Source organism: Erithacus rubecula (assembly GCF_903797595.1).
Source record: "Erithacus rubecula genome assembly, chromosome: 27".
Taxonomy (NCBI): Eukaryota; Metazoa; Chordata; class Aves; order Passeriformes; family Muscicapidae; genus Erithacus; species Erithacus rubecula.
In genome coordinates this window covers 307,754-324,411 of record NC_136679.1, presented here as the reverse complement: position 1 = coordinate 324,411, position 16,658 = coordinate 307,754, and the positions used below count along the sequence as shown (strand labels likewise).

At 64.6% G+C, this 16,658-nt stretch overlaps 1 protein-coding gene across 1 annotated transcript; it reads left to right on the top strand.

Annotated features, from left to right (window-relative positions):
• Window positions 1-1,875: 1,875 nt before the first annotated feature.
• On the top strand, window positions 1,876-14,890 carry SLC4A1 (solute carrier family 4 member 1 (Diego blood group)). Its single transcript, XM_079327877.1, is given in 23 exon segments — window positions 1,876-1,931; window positions 4,878-4,969; window positions 5,058-5,154; window positions 5,994-6,063; window positions 6,182-6,279; window positions 7,393-7,466; window positions 7,639-7,816; window positions 7,895-8,030; window positions 8,236-8,377; window positions 8,776-8,845; window positions 9,395-9,579; window positions 10,146-10,355; window positions 10,357-10,461; window positions 10,463-10,655; window positions 10,840-10,988; window positions 11,393-11,587; window positions 12,016-12,183; window positions 12,324-12,413; window positions 12,497-12,663; window positions 12,748-13,001; window positions 13,085-13,254; window positions 13,415-13,588; window positions 13,930-14,890. Coding segments are annotated over 22 exon segments (3,024 nt in total). The 5' UTR covers window positions 1,876-1,931; window positions 4,878-4,951; the 3' UTR covers window positions 14,011-14,890.
• Window positions 14,891-16,658: the final 1,768 nt, after the last annotated feature.

The window sequence follows — 16,658 nt, the reverse complement described above, 5'->3', positions numbered from 1 at the left end:
GGGACAGCTCACTGCTGGGGGGACCCTGAGGGAGTCCCCAGGTACGGGGGGCTGAGCCCTGGTGTGGGGTTTTGTGCACAGGTGTGTGTGTGGATGCACAGGTGTGTGTGTGAGTGCAAAGGTGTGTGTGTGGATGCACAGGTGTGTGTGGATGCACAGGTGTGTGTGTGAATGCAAAGGGGTGTGTGTGAGTGCAGAGGTGTGTGTGAATGCGCAGGTGTGTGTGTGAATGCACAGGTGTGTGTGTGAGTGCAAAGGTGTGTGTGTGAGTGCACAGGTGTGTGTGTGAGTGCAAAGGTGTATGTGTGAGTGCAAAGGTGTGTGTGTGGATGCCCAGGTGTGTGTGAATGCCCAGGTGTGTGTGTGAATGCACAGGTGTGTGTGTGAATGCGCAGGTGTGTGTGTGGATGCACAGGTGTGTGTGTGAGTGCAAAGGTGTGTGTGTGGATGCACAGGTGTGTGTGAATGCGCAGGTGTGTGTGTGAGTGCACAGGTGTGTGTGTGAATGCGCAGGTGTGTGTGTGAGTGCAGAGGTGTGTGTGTGAGTGCACAGGTGTGTGTGTGAGTGCACAGGTGTGTGTGTGGATGCGCAGGTGTGTGTGTGAGTGCAGAGGTGTGTGTGTGAGTGCACAGGTGTGTGTGTGAGTGCACAGGTGTGTGTGTGAATGCGCAGGTGTGTGTGTGAGTGCAAAGGTGTGTGTGTGAATGCGCAGGTGTGTGTGTGAATGCGCAGGTGTGTGTGTGAGTGCACAGGTGTGTGTGTGAATGCGCAGGTGTGTGTGTGAATGCAGAGGTGTGTGTGTGAGTGCACAGGTGTGTGTGTGAGTGCAGAGGTGTGTGTGTGAGTGCAAAGGTGTGTGTGTGAATGCGCAGGTGTGTGTGTGAGTGCACAGGTGTGTGTGTGAGTGCAAAGGTGTGTGTGTGAATGCGCAGGTGTGTGTGTGAGTGCACAGGTGTGTGTGAATGCGCAGGTGTGTGTGTGAGTGCACAGGTGTGTGTGTGAATGCGCAGGTGTGTGTATGAATGCACAGGTGTGTGTGTGAGTGCAGAGGTGTGTGTGTGAGTGCACAGGTGTGTGTGTGAGTGCAAAGGTGTGTGTGTGAGTGTGCAGGTGTGTGTGTGAATGCGCAGGTGTGTGTGTGAGTCCACAGGTGTGTGTGAGTGCCAGGCTCACCCACCTCACCCTTGCCCTGGGATTTGGGATTGGGATTTTGGGGCCGAGAACCGTTTGAAAGGCTGTAAATGCAGAGACACAGGGGTGTGAGCACTCGTCCGTAGGTGATGATGGTGACCATGATGATGATGATGATGATGATGATGATGGTGATGGTGCGCAGGGATCTGCACCCCTCGCACACACCTGTGCCCGCGGGTGTGCACCAGCGTAGGTGCACCCGCACCTCGACCCCCTCCCAAGCACCCCAGCCCTCTCCAGGGCACCCCGGTGACCCCAAACCCACGGCACAGACGGACACCCCGTCCCCGTGTCCCCCCCGCGCCTCCTCCTCGGGGAACCTCCCCAGGAACCCCCTTTTTTTTCTAATTTTTTTTTTTTTTAAAGAGAACACCCCAAATCCGTGGAAAGGAGGAAGGGGGGGCAGACAACCGGGGGGATCCCGGGGATTCCCTGCAGGGAAACCCGGAGGTAAACAAGATTGGGGGGCCGCGGGGGGGCAGCGGGAGCAGGTTTTGGGGTGCCGGGCTGGGTGAGGGCCGGGAGGAGAGCGGGGCGCAGGCGGGGCTCAGCCAGGGCGCAGCTTTACACCCCGCAGATGTTGCACCCCGATAACCTTGTTTTTACGGGGGGCCCCGGCGGGGCGGGGGGAGCCGGGTGAGCCCGAGGGGGGCAAGATTAGGGAGGTGAGCGTGACTCAGGCATTGGCGTCTCACAGCCCGGGCGGCCGCAGGCAGAGCGGCGGAGGCACCCGGGGGTACGTGCGGGGTCACCGGGGGCGTCCCGGGCGGGGCGGGGGGATGCGGGGCTGGGGGGCACACGGGGCTGTCAGAGGGGAGTGTTGGGGTGGGAGGTGCTGTGGGATGGGGGTAGGGGCTCCACAGGGGGCAGAGGCGGTGGGAGGGGTCCCGGCCGTGCCGGGGGGACGGTGAGGGATGTTTGGGCTCCATGCCGAGCCGCGTTGGGCACCTGCTGGATGGAGATCCCAGCCAGGCTGCACGGCCGGCATGGGATGGGTGGGATGTACGGGATGGGTGGGATTTATGGGATGGATGGACTCCTTGGGGAGTTGTACCCACAGAGGGAAGGAGCAGCCCCACGCTGCCCGCATGGTTTGGGATGTGCTGTGGGGCGAGGCAGGAGGGATCCCAGCCGTGCCCCGTGCGTGGTGTGGGATTTGGGGGCTCCGCAGAGCCCTGGGGGCTGCGGGAAGGATCCCGGTGACCGTGCGGGACGGCCGGGGGTGTGCGGGCTCCGTGCTGAGCCTGCGGGTGTTGGTGTAGGAGGTGCGAGCCCCGTCCTGAGCCATGGCAGGGGATGTATGGATGCCATAGGGACACGCTGGCTGTGTATGGATCCCATAGGGGCACTCTGGCTGTGTATGGATGCCATAGAAGCAGGCTGGCTGTGTGTAGATCCTATAGGGACACGCTGGCTGTGTGTGGACCCCATAGGGGCACGCTGGCTGTGTATGGATCCCATAGGGACACGCTGGCTGTGTGTGGATCCCATAGGGACACGATGGCTGTGTGTAGATCCTATAGGGGCACGCTGGCTGTGTATGGACCCCATAGGAGCACGCTGGCTGTGTGTAGATCCTATAGGGGCACGCTGGCTGTGTATGGACCCCATAGGAGCACGCTGGCTGTGTATGGATCCCATAGGGACACGCTGGCTGTGTGTGGACCCCACAGGGGCACGCTGGCTGTGTGTGGACCCCATAGAGACACACCGGCTGCGCTGTGGGGACACGGGCTCCACTCGCGGGGTGCGGCTGCGGGAGGGGTGGGCTCCATCCCACGCACAGATGCGGGTCTGGGGTCTCTGCGCCCCCGGGGGTTGGTGGGGCGGAACGTGCCCAGTCAGGGCTGGATCCCGCGCTCCGTGCGGGGCTCTGCGGGTCCCGCCGCCGCCGTGCCCGGTCCCGCTGGCCGGTCCCGCAGCGGGGCAGAGCGGGGGGCAGCGGGCGGAGCGGGGCGGGGGCCGCCGCCCGGTGCCGGGCGTTATCAGCGGGGCGCAGCCCGGGCTCCGGGCTGATGCAAGAGCCGCGGCGGGGCTGGGGGGGCGGGGGGGCCCGGGCCGGGCCGGGCTGGGGCCGGGGGCCGCCGGCCCCGGGGCCAGGCGGGGCAGGAAGGAACGGCCGAGTCAGAGGCTCGCCGTCCATCCCGCGCCCCGCCGCCGCTCCCGCGCCCCGCCGGGGATCCCGAGCGGCTCTGCCGGGGGTCCCGTGTGGCCCCGCCGGGGGTCCCGTGAGGTCCCCTGGGTGTTCGGGACCCCGGCCTGGCCCCCGCCACCCCCGGCCGGGAGCGAGCTCCTGCATCACCCTGGTGAGATCTGGGGGGGCTGCTTCCCCCAAAGCCGCCCGTGCCCTGACCTGGCCCTGAGCCCCCGTGTGGGGTCCCCGGGCGGGATGTTGGGGGACAGCCGGAGCCCCCCGACCCCCCGAGCTGTGGGAGTCCCCACGGGGGGGCTGGAACAGCGGCTTTGGGGGTCCCGGGTCATGACCCCTCCTCAGAGAGTCTGGGCAGGGGCGGGCGGGGGTCACGGCTGAGGAGGTTCCAAGGGGGGGTCCGGACCCCCGGGACCCTCCGGGGCTTCTCGGGAGGGGGGGAAATTGGGGGGCGCGGAGTGCGGGCAGGGCGCCCCCTGGTGGTTGTCCCGCAGCGCAGCCCTGGGGCAGCTGCGGGAATCGGGGAGGGGTCAGAGGGGGTGACAGGGGGTGACGGGGGCACAGGGGGTGACAAGGGACACAGAGGGTCACAGGAGACACATACGGGGGTGACAGGGGACCCAGGGGGTCTGAGGAGGTCAGAGGGGGTCACAGAGGACACAGAGGTTACAGGGGGTGACAGGAGGCACAGGGGGCACAGGGGACAGCCAGGGGTCACAGGGGGTGACAGGAGACACAGGGGGTCAGAGGGGATTACAGGGGTTACAGGGAGGTCACAGGGACAAAGGGGACACCCAGGGGGTGACAGGGGACACAGGGGGTCCCAGGGGCTGCAGGCACTGGCTGCTGCAGAGGATCTGGGGGCTGATGGAAGGGCAGCAGCAGCAGGGGCCTCCCCAGCTGGGCACCCTGGGGGGCTTTGGGGGGCTCACCCCGGCGGGTTTGGAGTGTCCTGTGAATCAACTGTGCTTCAGTTTCCCCCCTTCTCCCCCCTGCTCTGCCAGGGGCTGGGGCCGCGTGCTGGGGGATTGGGGTGCTGTGTGCCAGACCCCAGCCCGTGTGTGGGATTGTAGGGGACCCTCAAACGCTGCAAGGGCTGCTCGGGGCTGTGTAGGACCCCAGAAACGTGCGTGGGTCCATACAGGACCCCCACCCACACACGGGAGGGGATCCCAGCCCCCGGTGTGGGTCCGTGCACACTGACCCCGAGCACAGGGCACGGCGTGCGTGGGCACGGGCGGCTCAGGGCGGGATGCCACGTCCCTGGGGGCAAACTGCCGGGGCTCTGCCGTGTCCTGACGTCGGTTCCCATCCCGAATAGCGGCAGGGCAGGGCACGACTTCCCTGGGGACCCCCGAGCCCGGGACCTCCCAGCCCGTGGGGAGCGGGTCAGGCAGGCAGGGGCTGCGGGAACGGCCCCGGCTCCAGCCCCAGCCCCGTCCCTGGGGACGCAGCCCAGTCCCGGGGGCACCGAGCGATGCCCTGCTCCCCGCTAACTTGTTCTCTCTCGTTTCCCCCGTGGCCGCCCCGCAGAGCGCCGGGTTATGGTGGCGCCGGGCTGAGCGCCGGGACGCGCCGAGGCGGCAGCGGGGGCCGAGCCCGGAGCCATGGAGGGGCCCGGCCAGGTAGGGACACCCGGCCCCCGCCCCGGCACGGCCCCGGCGAGGCGGTGGGGGGCCGGATCCTGCTGACCCCCCTCTCTCTGTCCCGCAGGAGGCCTACGAGGAGGGGATGAGGAGGACCCTGGACCCCGAAGGCTACGAGGACCCCGGCCTGAAGAGCTCTCACCTGTCGCTGGGCGAGATGAGCAGTGAGTGGCTCCTGGGGCGCTGGGGGACGCGGGCAGCGTGGCCACCAGGGCTGCACGGGGGTGGCATTGCATGGGCAGCAGTGTCGGGGGTGCCAGCCCTGCACGGGTGTGGCAGGGCAGGGGTGCTGCTGTGCCACCAGGGCACAGAGTCACAGGGTGACACTGCTGCGTGTGTGACAGTGGCATTAGACAGGTGACAGCTTTGCAGGGCTGATGGCACCAGCTGGGTGCCAGCATGGCAGGGCAGCAGCACGGCTCAAGGGCACAGGCTGGCAGCAGAGTTTTGTGGGTGCAGCTGTGCAGGGACACCAGCATGGCTCATGGCGTTGCACGGGCACCAGCAGTGCATGGGCACAGGTGTTCCCTGGCTGCAGCTTCTGGTGGGCACGCATGGCGCACTGGCAGCTCGCTGCACGGGTGCCAGCACGGCACAGATGCATTGCATGGGCTGCACGGATGCGTTGCATGGCCGCGGCGTTGCAGGGATGCGTTTCCCGGGTGCCAGCGGGGCCGTGGCCGCGGGGCTCGCTCGGAGCGCGGGGTCAGGCAGGGACACCCCCCACCCCCTCAGGGCAGCATCGCCCACAGGCAGCGGCCCTGGAGCCGCGAGGTGCCGCCTCCAGCTGCGGGTACCCGAATTGGGGCTGAGCTCGGGGACACCCGAGGTCCTTGAGCCCCCCCGGAGGGCGGAGAGGGGAGTTCGGGGGTCTGCGTTCCGCACAGAGTTCCCTTGCCCCAGGCTCGGCTGTTTCGGAGCTGCCACCCTGAGGAGGGGTTTGGGCTCGGGTCCTCCGCCGGGGTGGCACAGGCCGGGGTAACGCTGCCCCTGTTCTGCGCAGGGGCCGGCGCTGGCATCGGGTCCCCCCTGCAGGCCTGGAGGGCCAGGGCCGAGGAGATGAACCCCCTGCGGTGAGTCCCCAAATCGGGGCGGGGGCTCTCGTCTGCCCGGCTGGCATCACCGGGGGCGGCCGGTGGCACCCGCGGTGCCCGGCGCTGAACCCCCGCGCCCGCGGTGTGTGTTTTGCAGCCAGTATTTGCCCGGCCGCCGGGGATTTTATGACCTGGACGGGAAGAGGCGCTCGGCCGGGGCCCCCCCGGGACACCCCAGCCGTGGCGAAGGGCAGCGTGAGTGACCGCGGGGACCCCGGGTGACAAAGCCCGGCCCCGGCGTCCCCCCCACCTCAAGCCCTGCCCGCCCCGGTTCTGCCACCCCCGTGTCCCACCCGCCGCGGGGTGACGGTCACCCGGGCGTCAGGGCACGCCGCGGGGTGACCGCTGCCACTTGCCCGTAATCGCCCACTGATTGAGGATAAATAAAGTCTTTGTTTGGGGTGAGGACAAGAACCACTTGGGGCCGAACGCCGGCTGGCGCCGGGCGGCTCGGTGGCGGTGGCGGCGGGCAGGGACGAGGACACGCTCGTGCCCAGCGCCGTCGGGGACAGGCGGGGACGCGCCCCATCCCCGCTGCCGTGGGCGCAGCATCCTCGCCCGGCAGAGCGGGATGCGGCTCTCGCAGCATCCCCCCGCCGGGTGCCCGGGCTGGGGACAGCGAGGGGACCGCGCTGGTCCCCCTGGAGGGCGGAGGGGGACGGGGTGAGCCTGTCCCCACGGCGGGGTGACAGCGGGCGGGCGGGTGCCGTGCTGGTGTTTACTGTCAGCAAAGGAAGTGCTGCGGGATTTACGGTGCGAAAAGTCGGCCGCGGGGATCGCTCCCCACTTTATAGGGACGGAGCCGCGGGGACATGGGGAGCGCAGGGGGGGCCGCAGGTAGGCAGGGGACGGGGACAGGGACACCTCGGGGGTCAGGCTGGCCGGGGATGTGCTGTCCCCGTGTCCCCATCCCAGCGCTGGTGCTCGGTCCTGGGGCTGTGCCGGGGGCAGGGCGGTGGCCGCGAGCCCCGTCCTCACCCCGGCCACGGTGACGTCCCCAGACTGTCACCCTGCCTCGGGGTCCGGGCTGTGGGGATGTGACGGGACCGAGGTGGGCACGGGCAGGGCAAAAGGAGGCCGAGGGGACATCCAGCAAACTCCAGCTGGGTCTGGGGCGAGGCAACATGGGGGGCACATCCAGCGAGTGCCCAGCAGGGCTGGGGTGGGGGTGATGGAGAAGGGGACACGTCCGGGTGACCCCAAATGGGGGCTGGGATGGGTGTGATAATAGGAGACACTTCAAACAGACCCCGGAGGGGCTCGGGCTGGGGCAGGGACCGGCTAACACCTTGGTGGCTCCACTTGCAGCTGTGTCAGTGACCGATGTGGAACTGGAGGCAACGGGGAGCAAGAGGCTCCTGTCCCAGCAGGACACCCATGAGGTGGGTGCTGCCTCAGGGACCCCCATTCCCTCCCCATTCTGGAGCTGGTGACCCTGGGACCAACCCTACAATTCAGCCCTGGGGATACCAGGACACTGTGGGGGGATGCTGAGTGTCCTGGGGGTCCCCAGTGTGGCCAGGGACAGCCTGACCCCTCCATCTCTGGCTGCAGGGATACGTGGAGCTGCACGAGCTGGTGCTGGACAATGCAAAGGACTTGTGCTGGATGGAGGCTGGCCACTGGCTGAAGCTGGAGGAGGACTTCCAGGAATCGGGGGACTGGAGCCAGCCCCATCTCTCCTTCCTGACCTACCACAGCCTCCTGGAGATCCGCCGGGCTCTGAACAAAGGTGGGGACGCCTCTGGGGACAGCAGCAGGGTGGCGAGGAGCCTGTGCTGGCTGCATGGTGACAGTGCTGTCCCCACAGGTGCCATTCTCCTCGGCGTGGAGGCCACCTCACTGCCAGCCATCGTCCACATCCTCCTGGACCAGCTCATCTACGAGGGGCAGCTGAAGCCACAGGACCGGGACGATGCCATGAGGACGCTGCTCCTGCGCCACAGGTATAGCCAGGGCTGGGGGGATCCCAGGGGCTGGAACCCCCCCAGTGTGTCCAGCTGGAGCTGCCTCAGGGTGGGAAAGCTTTGGGGGTACCCGTGCACCCACAGCTCTGGGGCTGTCTGGGGAGGAATGGGGTGTCTGGCACTGGGGGGTCTGGCACTGGGGTGTCTGGCACTGGGGGGTCTGACTGCCCCCCGGTGTTTTCAGCCACCCCACCGAGGATGAGTCCGTGTGGACGATGCCGCCGGCGCTGGTGCAGCGCTCGGGCAGCAGCAGGACGGACGTGGAGCGGCCACTGCTGCGGGAGCAGAGACCCATGGAGATGAGCAGGATGGCAGGGAAGGAGCAGGTGAGCGGGGACAGGGGGCACGGGGGGGTGCAGGGGGCACTGGGGGCACGGGGGCCACTGGGTGTGTGGGGCTGGGAGCCGGGATGTACACAGGGTACACACCTTGGCACACACAGGTGCACACTCCAGTTGTACACACACACACACCTGCAGAGGGGAAGACACAGGGAAGAGTGGGGGATACTTTGGGGACAGGGGAACACTCAGGAATAGTGGGGGACGTGCAGGAGATGGAGGGGGACACACAGAGAACAGAAGGGGACATGGAGGGGGAAATGCAGGGGAACACGCAGGGGGTGGTGGGTGACACACAGGGACATGCAGGGTACGTGGGGGACGATAGGGGACAGCCACCAAGGCTGGCTGGCTGATTCCTGCCATCCATCTGCCTGCGACAGAGCGGGGTACCCAAACCCCAACTCCTGGAGACAATCCCAGAGGGTGCCGAGGCCACCCTGGTCCTTGTGGGTGAGTGCTCAGCGGGGTGCTGGGTGCTGGTTTGGGTGGTGGGTGCCGGGTGGGGGTGCAGGCTCGGGGGGCAGGGGCAGGCTCGGGGGGCAGGGGCAGGCTCGGGGGGTGCAGGGGGAGCTTTGCCACGTGCGCCTCACTGCGCTGCTCACTCGCTGCTTTTCTTGCACCTTTTTTGCCTCTCCCCGTTCTCAGCACTCGCCGCCGCCTGCTGCTGCTCAGCGCTGCTCTCCCATGGCCCTTGTCCCCATGCCCTCATGCCTCTGTGTCCCCGTGTCCCAATGTCCCTGTCCTCCAATGCCCACCCATCTGTATCCGTGTGTCCCTGTACTTGCATGCCCACTTGCCCCTTTGTCTGTCACCTCGTATCTTTGTGCCCCTCTCCCATTCTCTTTGTCCCCACGCCTCTGTGTCACCTCGTCTCCATTCCTGATGTCCCCGTGTTTTGCTGTCCCCGTGTCTCCGTGCTCCCCTGTCCCCATGTCCCCGTCCCCTGTGTCCCCGTGCATGGTCCCCCATGATCCCTGTCCCGTCCCATCCTCCCCCCAGGCTGTGCAGCCTTCCTGGAGCAGCCCGTGCTGGCCTTTGTGCGCCTGAAGGACGCGGTGACAATGGACGGCGTCCTCGACGTGTCCGTCCCCGTGCGCTTCCTGGTCGTGGTGCTGGGGCCCGACTCCCCCCAGATCAGCTACCACGAGATCGGCCGTGCCTTCGCCACCATGATGTCCGAGAGGGTACGGGTCACCTGCCACTGCCACCCGGGCACCATCCTGGGAGCCACCCCTGTCCCCTGTGCCATGTCCCTCTCTGATCCACACCTGTCCCATGTCCCTCTCTGATCCACCCCTGTCCCCTGTGCCACTGTCCCTATCTGATCCACACCTGTCCCCTGTGCCATGTCCCTCTCTGATCCATCTCTGTCCCCTGTGCCATGTCCCTCTCTGATCCACACCTGTCCCCTGTGCCATGTCCCTCTCTGATCCATCTCTGTCCCCTGTGCCATGTCCCTCTCTGATCCACACCTGTCCCCTGTGCCACTGTCCCTCTCTGATCCACCCCTGTCCCCTGTGCCATGTCCCTCTCTGATCCACCTCTGTCCCCTGTGCCATGTCCCTCTCTGATCCACACGTCCCCTCCGCTCTCACGCCCCCGTCCTCAAGACTCTGTGTCCTCACCTGCCTATGTCCCCTTATCCCCAAGCCCCGGTGCCCCCTCAGCCCTGTGGCCCCTCGGGGACACTCGGGGGACACTCGGGGACACTCGGGGTGCTGGCACCGCCTGAGTCCGGGCCGCCCCGCAGGTGTTCCGCCGGGACGCGTACCTGGCCGAGGGGCGGCAGGACCTGCTGCGGGGCGTGGAGGATTTCCTGGACGCCAGCATCGTCCTGCCGCCCGCCGAGGCCCCCAGCGAGCCGCTGCTCCGCGCCCTGGTGCCGCTGCAGCGGGAGCTGCTCCGCCGGCGCTACCAGCCCCTCGAGAGGCTGCACATCGGGGACTTCCTGAAAGATCTGGGTACGGCGGGGAGACCCCGCGATGCCCCGTGCATCCCCCGGCTGGGGGACGCCCCCCCGGGACACGGGTGCCCTGACGGCCGCCCGATGTGTCCGCAGGGCCGGACGAGGCTGCGGAGGACGATGACCCCCTGCGCAGGACGGGGCGGCCTTTCGGGGGGCTGGTGCGGGACATCCGCCGCCGCTACCCCAAATATCTCAGCGACATCAGGGACGCCCTGAACCCCCAGTGCCTGGCCGCCGTCATCTTCATCTACTTCGCGGCGCTGTCACCCGCCATCACCTTCGGCGGCTTGCTGGGTAATGGCGGGGACAGGGGACAGGGGTGTCCCCCCAGCCGGGCACTGGGGGTGTCTCCGCCTTCCCCACCCTCCTCGGGGATGCTCCGGGAGGGTTGTTGTCCCTGATGCCGGTGCCGAGAGGTGCGGGAGGGGGCACAGCGCTGTCGCCCCCAGCCCGGCACCCACCGGCTCCGCCCCCGCAGGTGAGAAGACCAAGGGGATGATGGGGGTCTCGGAGCTGCTCATCTCCACCTGCGTGCAGTGCGTGCTCTTCAGCCTCCTCAGCGCCCAGCCCCTCCTCGTCGTCGGCTTCTCGGGACCCCTCCTTGTCTTTGAGGAAGCCTTTTACTCGGTGGGTGCTGCCTGCACCCCTGGGTGCCCCCCAGGCTGCCACCAGCTGTCCCCACAGCGAGGCTGGGGGTGTCCCCGACAGGGACAGGGTGCAGCTGCATGGGGGATGGCACGGGAGGGTGACACATGGAGGGTGTATGGAGGTGATGCCACCCGTGTGACGACCCAGGGGTGACACCACACCCAGCTGGTGGCCCTGGCGTGACAGGAGGTGCATGACACCACGGGGGTGATGCCAAACAGTTGGGTGACCCCAAATGGGTGACACCCCAGGCAGGGGTGATGGGTGGGGGATCCCACGGGGGTCCTGGCAGCACGGAGCCACCGTGGGTGAGTCCAGCACAGCTGGGTGCCCGTGCCAGGGGCTCCAGGGCACTGACAGGGCTGTGCCCTCTGGCTCCCCAGTTCTGCAGCAGCAATGGCTTGGAATACATCGTGGGGCGGGTCTGGATCGGCTTCTGGCTGATCCTGCTGGTGCTGGTGGTGGTGGCCTGCGAGGGCAGTTTCCTGGTGCGCTACCTGTCCCGCTACACCCAGGAGATCTTCTCCTTCCTCATCTCCCTCATCTTCATCTTCGAGACCTTCTCCAAGCTGGTCACGGTGAGGGACACGGGGGTCCCACGGTGGGGGAATGGCAGGTTGTGGTTGTCACCCAGGTTTCCATAGAAACAGTGGGATGCAGGTGAGGGTGGGAGTCTCCCGGTGCTTCCTCACCTTTCCCAGGTGTTTCCCAGCTGGTGAGGCCCCTCCAGCGCTGATGATTCTGTGATCCATGCTTCTCTCTGCAGAGGGATTTTGGGGCACACTTGTCCATCCTCACTGCACCACCGAGCCCTTGCTCTGTCCCCACTTCCAAAACCACACAGAAAATCGACCCCAAAAACACCCCCTGCTCAATCTGTGCTGAGCTCTCAGCCTCACCCAGCCCCTGGTTCACATCCTGAACCCACTGGGAAGGTTCCACCACGGCAGGGGGGTGCAGGGATCCCCCTCCCCACTCTCCCTCACTCCCTGCTCTCCCTCCCCAGATTTTCAGGGATCACCCTCTGCAGCGGCGCTACGAGGTGCAGGACGAGTACCAGCGTGGGGTGGCAGAGCCCAACACGGCGCTGCTGTCCCTGGTGCTCATGGCTGGCACCTTCTTCCTGGCCTTCTTCCTGCGCAAGTTCAAGAACAGCTCCTTCCTGCCTGGCAAGGTGAGCCTGGGGGCACGGCGGGGTCCCCCTGCGCCCCGGGCTGAGGCTGTGCAAAGTCATTGCCTGTCCCTGCAGGGGGGGGGGGTGCTGGGACCCCCGGGGCTGGGGGGACACGCGGGTTTCTCACGGTGTCCCCACAGGTGCGGCGCTTGATCGGGGATTTTGGGGTGCCCATCTCCATCTTCATCATGGCGCTGGCCGACTTCTTCATCAGTGACACGTACACCCAGGTCTGGGAGGGCAGGGCTGGGGGGATGTGTGTCCCTGCTGGTCCCTGCGTCCCACCCCTCACTCCCCCCTCTGCTCTGTGCAGAAACTGAGCGTCCCCAAAGGGCTGCAGGTCACCAACGCGACTGCCCGGAGCTGGTTCATCCAGCCCATGGGCGAGAAGAAACCCTTCCCCATCTGGATGATGTTTGCCTCCGTGATTCCCGCCCTTCTCGTCTTCATCCTCATCTTCCTCGAGACGCAGATCACCACGTGAGGACGGAGCTGTGGGCAGGGGAGGGCTGCGGGGTGCCTGGTGGGTTGGGGTGTCACCAACCCGTCCCTGTGTCCCCTCAGCCTCATCGTCAGCAAGCCCGAGAGGAAACTGGTGAAGGGCACCGGCTTCCACCTGGACCTGCTGCTGATCGTGGCCATGGGGGGGCTGGCAGCCCTTTTTGGGATGCCCTGGCTCAGCGCCACCACCGTCCGCACCATCACCCACGCCAACGCCCTGACCATCATGAGCAAGACCTCAGCTCAGGGAGAGAAATCCCAGATCCTGGAGGTCAAGGAGCAGCGCATCAGCGGCCTCTTGGTGGCCGTGCTCATTGGTGAGCTGGGGAGGGGTCCCCAGGTGGGCAGGGAGCGGTGGGGGTCCCCAGGGTCTCCCCCCAACCTCTCCTCCCCCCCGCAGGCGTGTCCATCCTGATGGAGCCCATCCTGAAGTACATCCCGCTGGCCGTGCTCTTCGGCATCTTCCTCTACATGGGGGTCACCTCCCTCTTCGGCATCCAGCTCTTCGACCGCATCCTGCTCCTGCTGAAGCCCCCCAAGTACCACCCCGACGAGCCCTACGTCACGCGGGTGAGGGAGCCCTGTGTGGGTCTGGGGGTGTCCTGGGCTGGGACACCCCTGCAAATGGCTCGGGGAAGCCTCCCCTGCCGCGCTGCTCCCGCAGCAGCCACCGCCCCAGAAGGGTGTGGGACGCTGCCCTGTCCTCAACCTTCGGCTCCTCGTCCCGCAGGTGAAGACTTGGAGGATGCACTTGTTCACCTTCACCCAGATCGTCTTCCTGGTGGTGCTCTGGGTGGTGAAGTCCACCCCGGCCTCGCTGGCGCTGCCCTTCGTCCTCATCCTCACCGTGCCGCTGCGGCGCTTCCTGCTCCCCAGGATCTTCCGGGACATCGAGCTCAAATGTGTACGCAGCCCTGGCACACCCGCCCTGTCCCCAGCCCCGCCTTTGTCCCGTCCTCACCTCCGGCTCTGTCCCTGCCGCATCCCTGTCCCTGTCCTTCCCATCCCCGTCACCATCTGCGCCCCTCATCCCACCCCTGAACCCATCCTCACCCTGCCCCATTCCTGTCCCCATCCCCATCCTCACCCCGTCCCTGCCCCATTCCTGTCCCCATCCCTGTCCCCATCCCTGCCCCATTCCTGTCCCCATCCTCATCCCATCCCTGCCCCATTCCTGTCCCCATCCCCATCCTCACCCTGTCCCTGTCCCCATCCCTGTCCCCTCACGGCCTCTCCTCTCTCCAGCTGGACGCAGATGACGCCGTTGTGACCTTTGATGAGGCCGAGGGGACAGATGTGTACAACGAGGTGCAGATGCCCAGTTAAGGGCCCCCCGATGCCCCCCCAGCCCTGCTTCCATCTCCTCTGCTGCCATCCTGGGGCCACTGGGCAAACAAGGACTGGGGACACCCTCCCCACCTGCCCACCCTGGGAACGGAGCTTTTTTTGGGTTTCCCTTTTATTTTTTTTTTTTTCTGTCTATTTTAAAAAATATTTTGGATGATATGATCTCACCCCCACTTTGCTGCCTGCTGAGGAAGGGGCTGCCTGGGCTGAGGGGGCCCCACGAGCCACCCTCCACCCGTGGCAAGGTGGGAAGTGTCCCTGTCCTGTCCCTAAAGCCACCACCAGGCGCCCAGGGTAGGGAGGAGCTGGAGGAAGACCCCGGAGCCTGGAGGAGGAGGAAGGCAGGGACAGGGGTACAGCATGATGGGGTCCTCCCCACTGTCCCCCCCAGCCCAGCCCCTCTCCCCACATGAACTTTCAACAAGCTGGGACAGACCCATCACCCCGTGGAACCTTTTCCCATTTCTCCATCACTTCCTCCATGGGTTTATTGCCCTGCTGCACTCCCAGCACATCCCAGAGCCAGGATGTAAATAGTCCAGCAAGGGGGTTTGTAGATTTACAATTAAAACAATCATGCTAAAAGCACACCAAAAAATACTTACAACTATGCTGATGCTTCTGCAGGTAGAGTTCACTTAGAGCCAAGCAAAAATTAAAAAAAAAAAAAAAAAAAAGGCTGAAAAAGCACCTTAAAAATACAAAAAAAAAAAAAAAAAAAAAAAAAAAAAAAAGGAAAAAAAGAAAGAAAAAAAAGTAGCTGCAAGGAGTGATCTGTATATTTGATGCTACTGGGGGGGTTTGTAATTTATTTTTTTGGGCTGGTTGTGCCCCTGCTGCAGCAGGGCCATGTGCGTGTGTGTATATACTAGAGAATTATAGCAAAATCTAGAAATTTCTGGAAGAGATGATTTTAAAGGATCCTGGTCAGGGCCTAAACTCTACGGACCAGTCTGGCAGCATCATTTAACTGATAAGTTAGTGTTAGTTAGTTAGTTAATTAGTCCTCTTTATTTTTATAGCATTTCAGGTAAATCCGTGTAGTTTTTCCTTGATTTTCCCTTGCTTGCTCTCCATGTCTTGCCCCATTTCCCTTGGGATTGCTCCCAGGCCAGCTGAGCATCCCCCAATCCTGCCAGGGCTGATTCTGCCCCGGGCAGCCCAAGGGTTGGGGCAGAGCACCAGATCAGGTTCCAAATTTGCTCCTTTTTGCAAATATCAGAGTGAGGGACCCCAAAATCGGGGGGGGGGGGGGGGGGGGGGAAGGGGCAGCAGCCTCATGTTTGGGTTGGTTTAGTTTTATTAATTATGTGTCTGAAATAAAAATGTTTTGATCTTTGGGGGTTTCTCCTTCCCTTCCCCACACCTCTGTATCAGGCTTTAATAAACAAATTAATAAAATCAGAGATGAAATGGGAGTTTTCTTTCCAGCTGGGAATTTTCTGGGATGGTGCCTTAATTCTCCCCCACAGAGAGCAGCTGCATCCTTTGGGGGGTCTCCATCCCCCTGGAATGCACAGTGGGGCTGCACCCAGACCCCCGGTGGGTTTCCTATCAGTGAATCCCAAAATCCCATTGCACCCCAGCATCCAGAACCGCCCAGAATCACCCCTGGCTGTCCATCCCCATCTCCCCCCTCCCCCCGCTGCCGGGCTGTCCCCATGTCCCCGGGGCGATTGGGAATGTCCCACCCAGCTGCTGGCACAGGGCACGGAGCAGCCCCCGCCCCTCCCCCAGCCCCTGGCACCGCGGTGACCCCGATTATCCCTAATCCCATTACGGGATGGGTGACACGGCTCCGGCAGCGGGGCCGTGGGAAGGGCCATGCCCACCCCCCCCAGCCTTTGCTGGGGCACCGCTGGAACCCCAAAACCCCCCTGGGGGGCTGGGGTACATCCCAGCCTGGCCACAGCTCGCCCCCAGCCCAGCAGAGCCGCGGGCCCGGTTTGCAGAGAGGGAATCCCGTGGGTGGTGCTGCCCAGCCCCGGTGCCGTCCCCGCCTCCGAACCCCCCCGGGCCCTGCCCGGCCCCCCGTTCCCCACCCTGGAGGGGTTTGCTGCTCCCCGCGGGATCCAGCCCGGCTGGGGCTGGGAATTTAGGTCAAGCTCTGCTTTGAACTGGCCTCAGCCCTGGGAAATGGAGGGGGGGAATTAGGGAAGGACAGGAGTAACGAGGGGGAAATAAATGGTAATTAATTGGTTGTTAATGAGGGGGATCATCACCCCTGGGAAGGGAGAGCCCCGGTGCCAGCAGCATCACCCACGGGCAGGGGACATGGGACACCCCGGGATCTCCTGCCAGTGTCACTGCTGGTGCGCTGGAAAAGCAGAAAAGCAGACAAACCCCGCCAAACTGCAGCTTTATTCCCCAAAAATATTAATTGGCACAAGTAACAGCAAATAAAAAATTCCCGTGGTCAGAAGCAAGGCCTGGGAAGGGCAAGGAGTGAGGGGGAGTGTTGGGGTGGGCATTTGGGGGGTCCCCATTCCCAGCCCTCCTGCTGCAGGGTCTGTGATGTGCCTCGGTGGTAACAAAAGCCACAAAACCACATTGGAAGTATTGGAATTAGAGCACATTGGCAATTCAACTGATTTTTTAAAATCTAAAAAATTAAAAATTTCAATTTT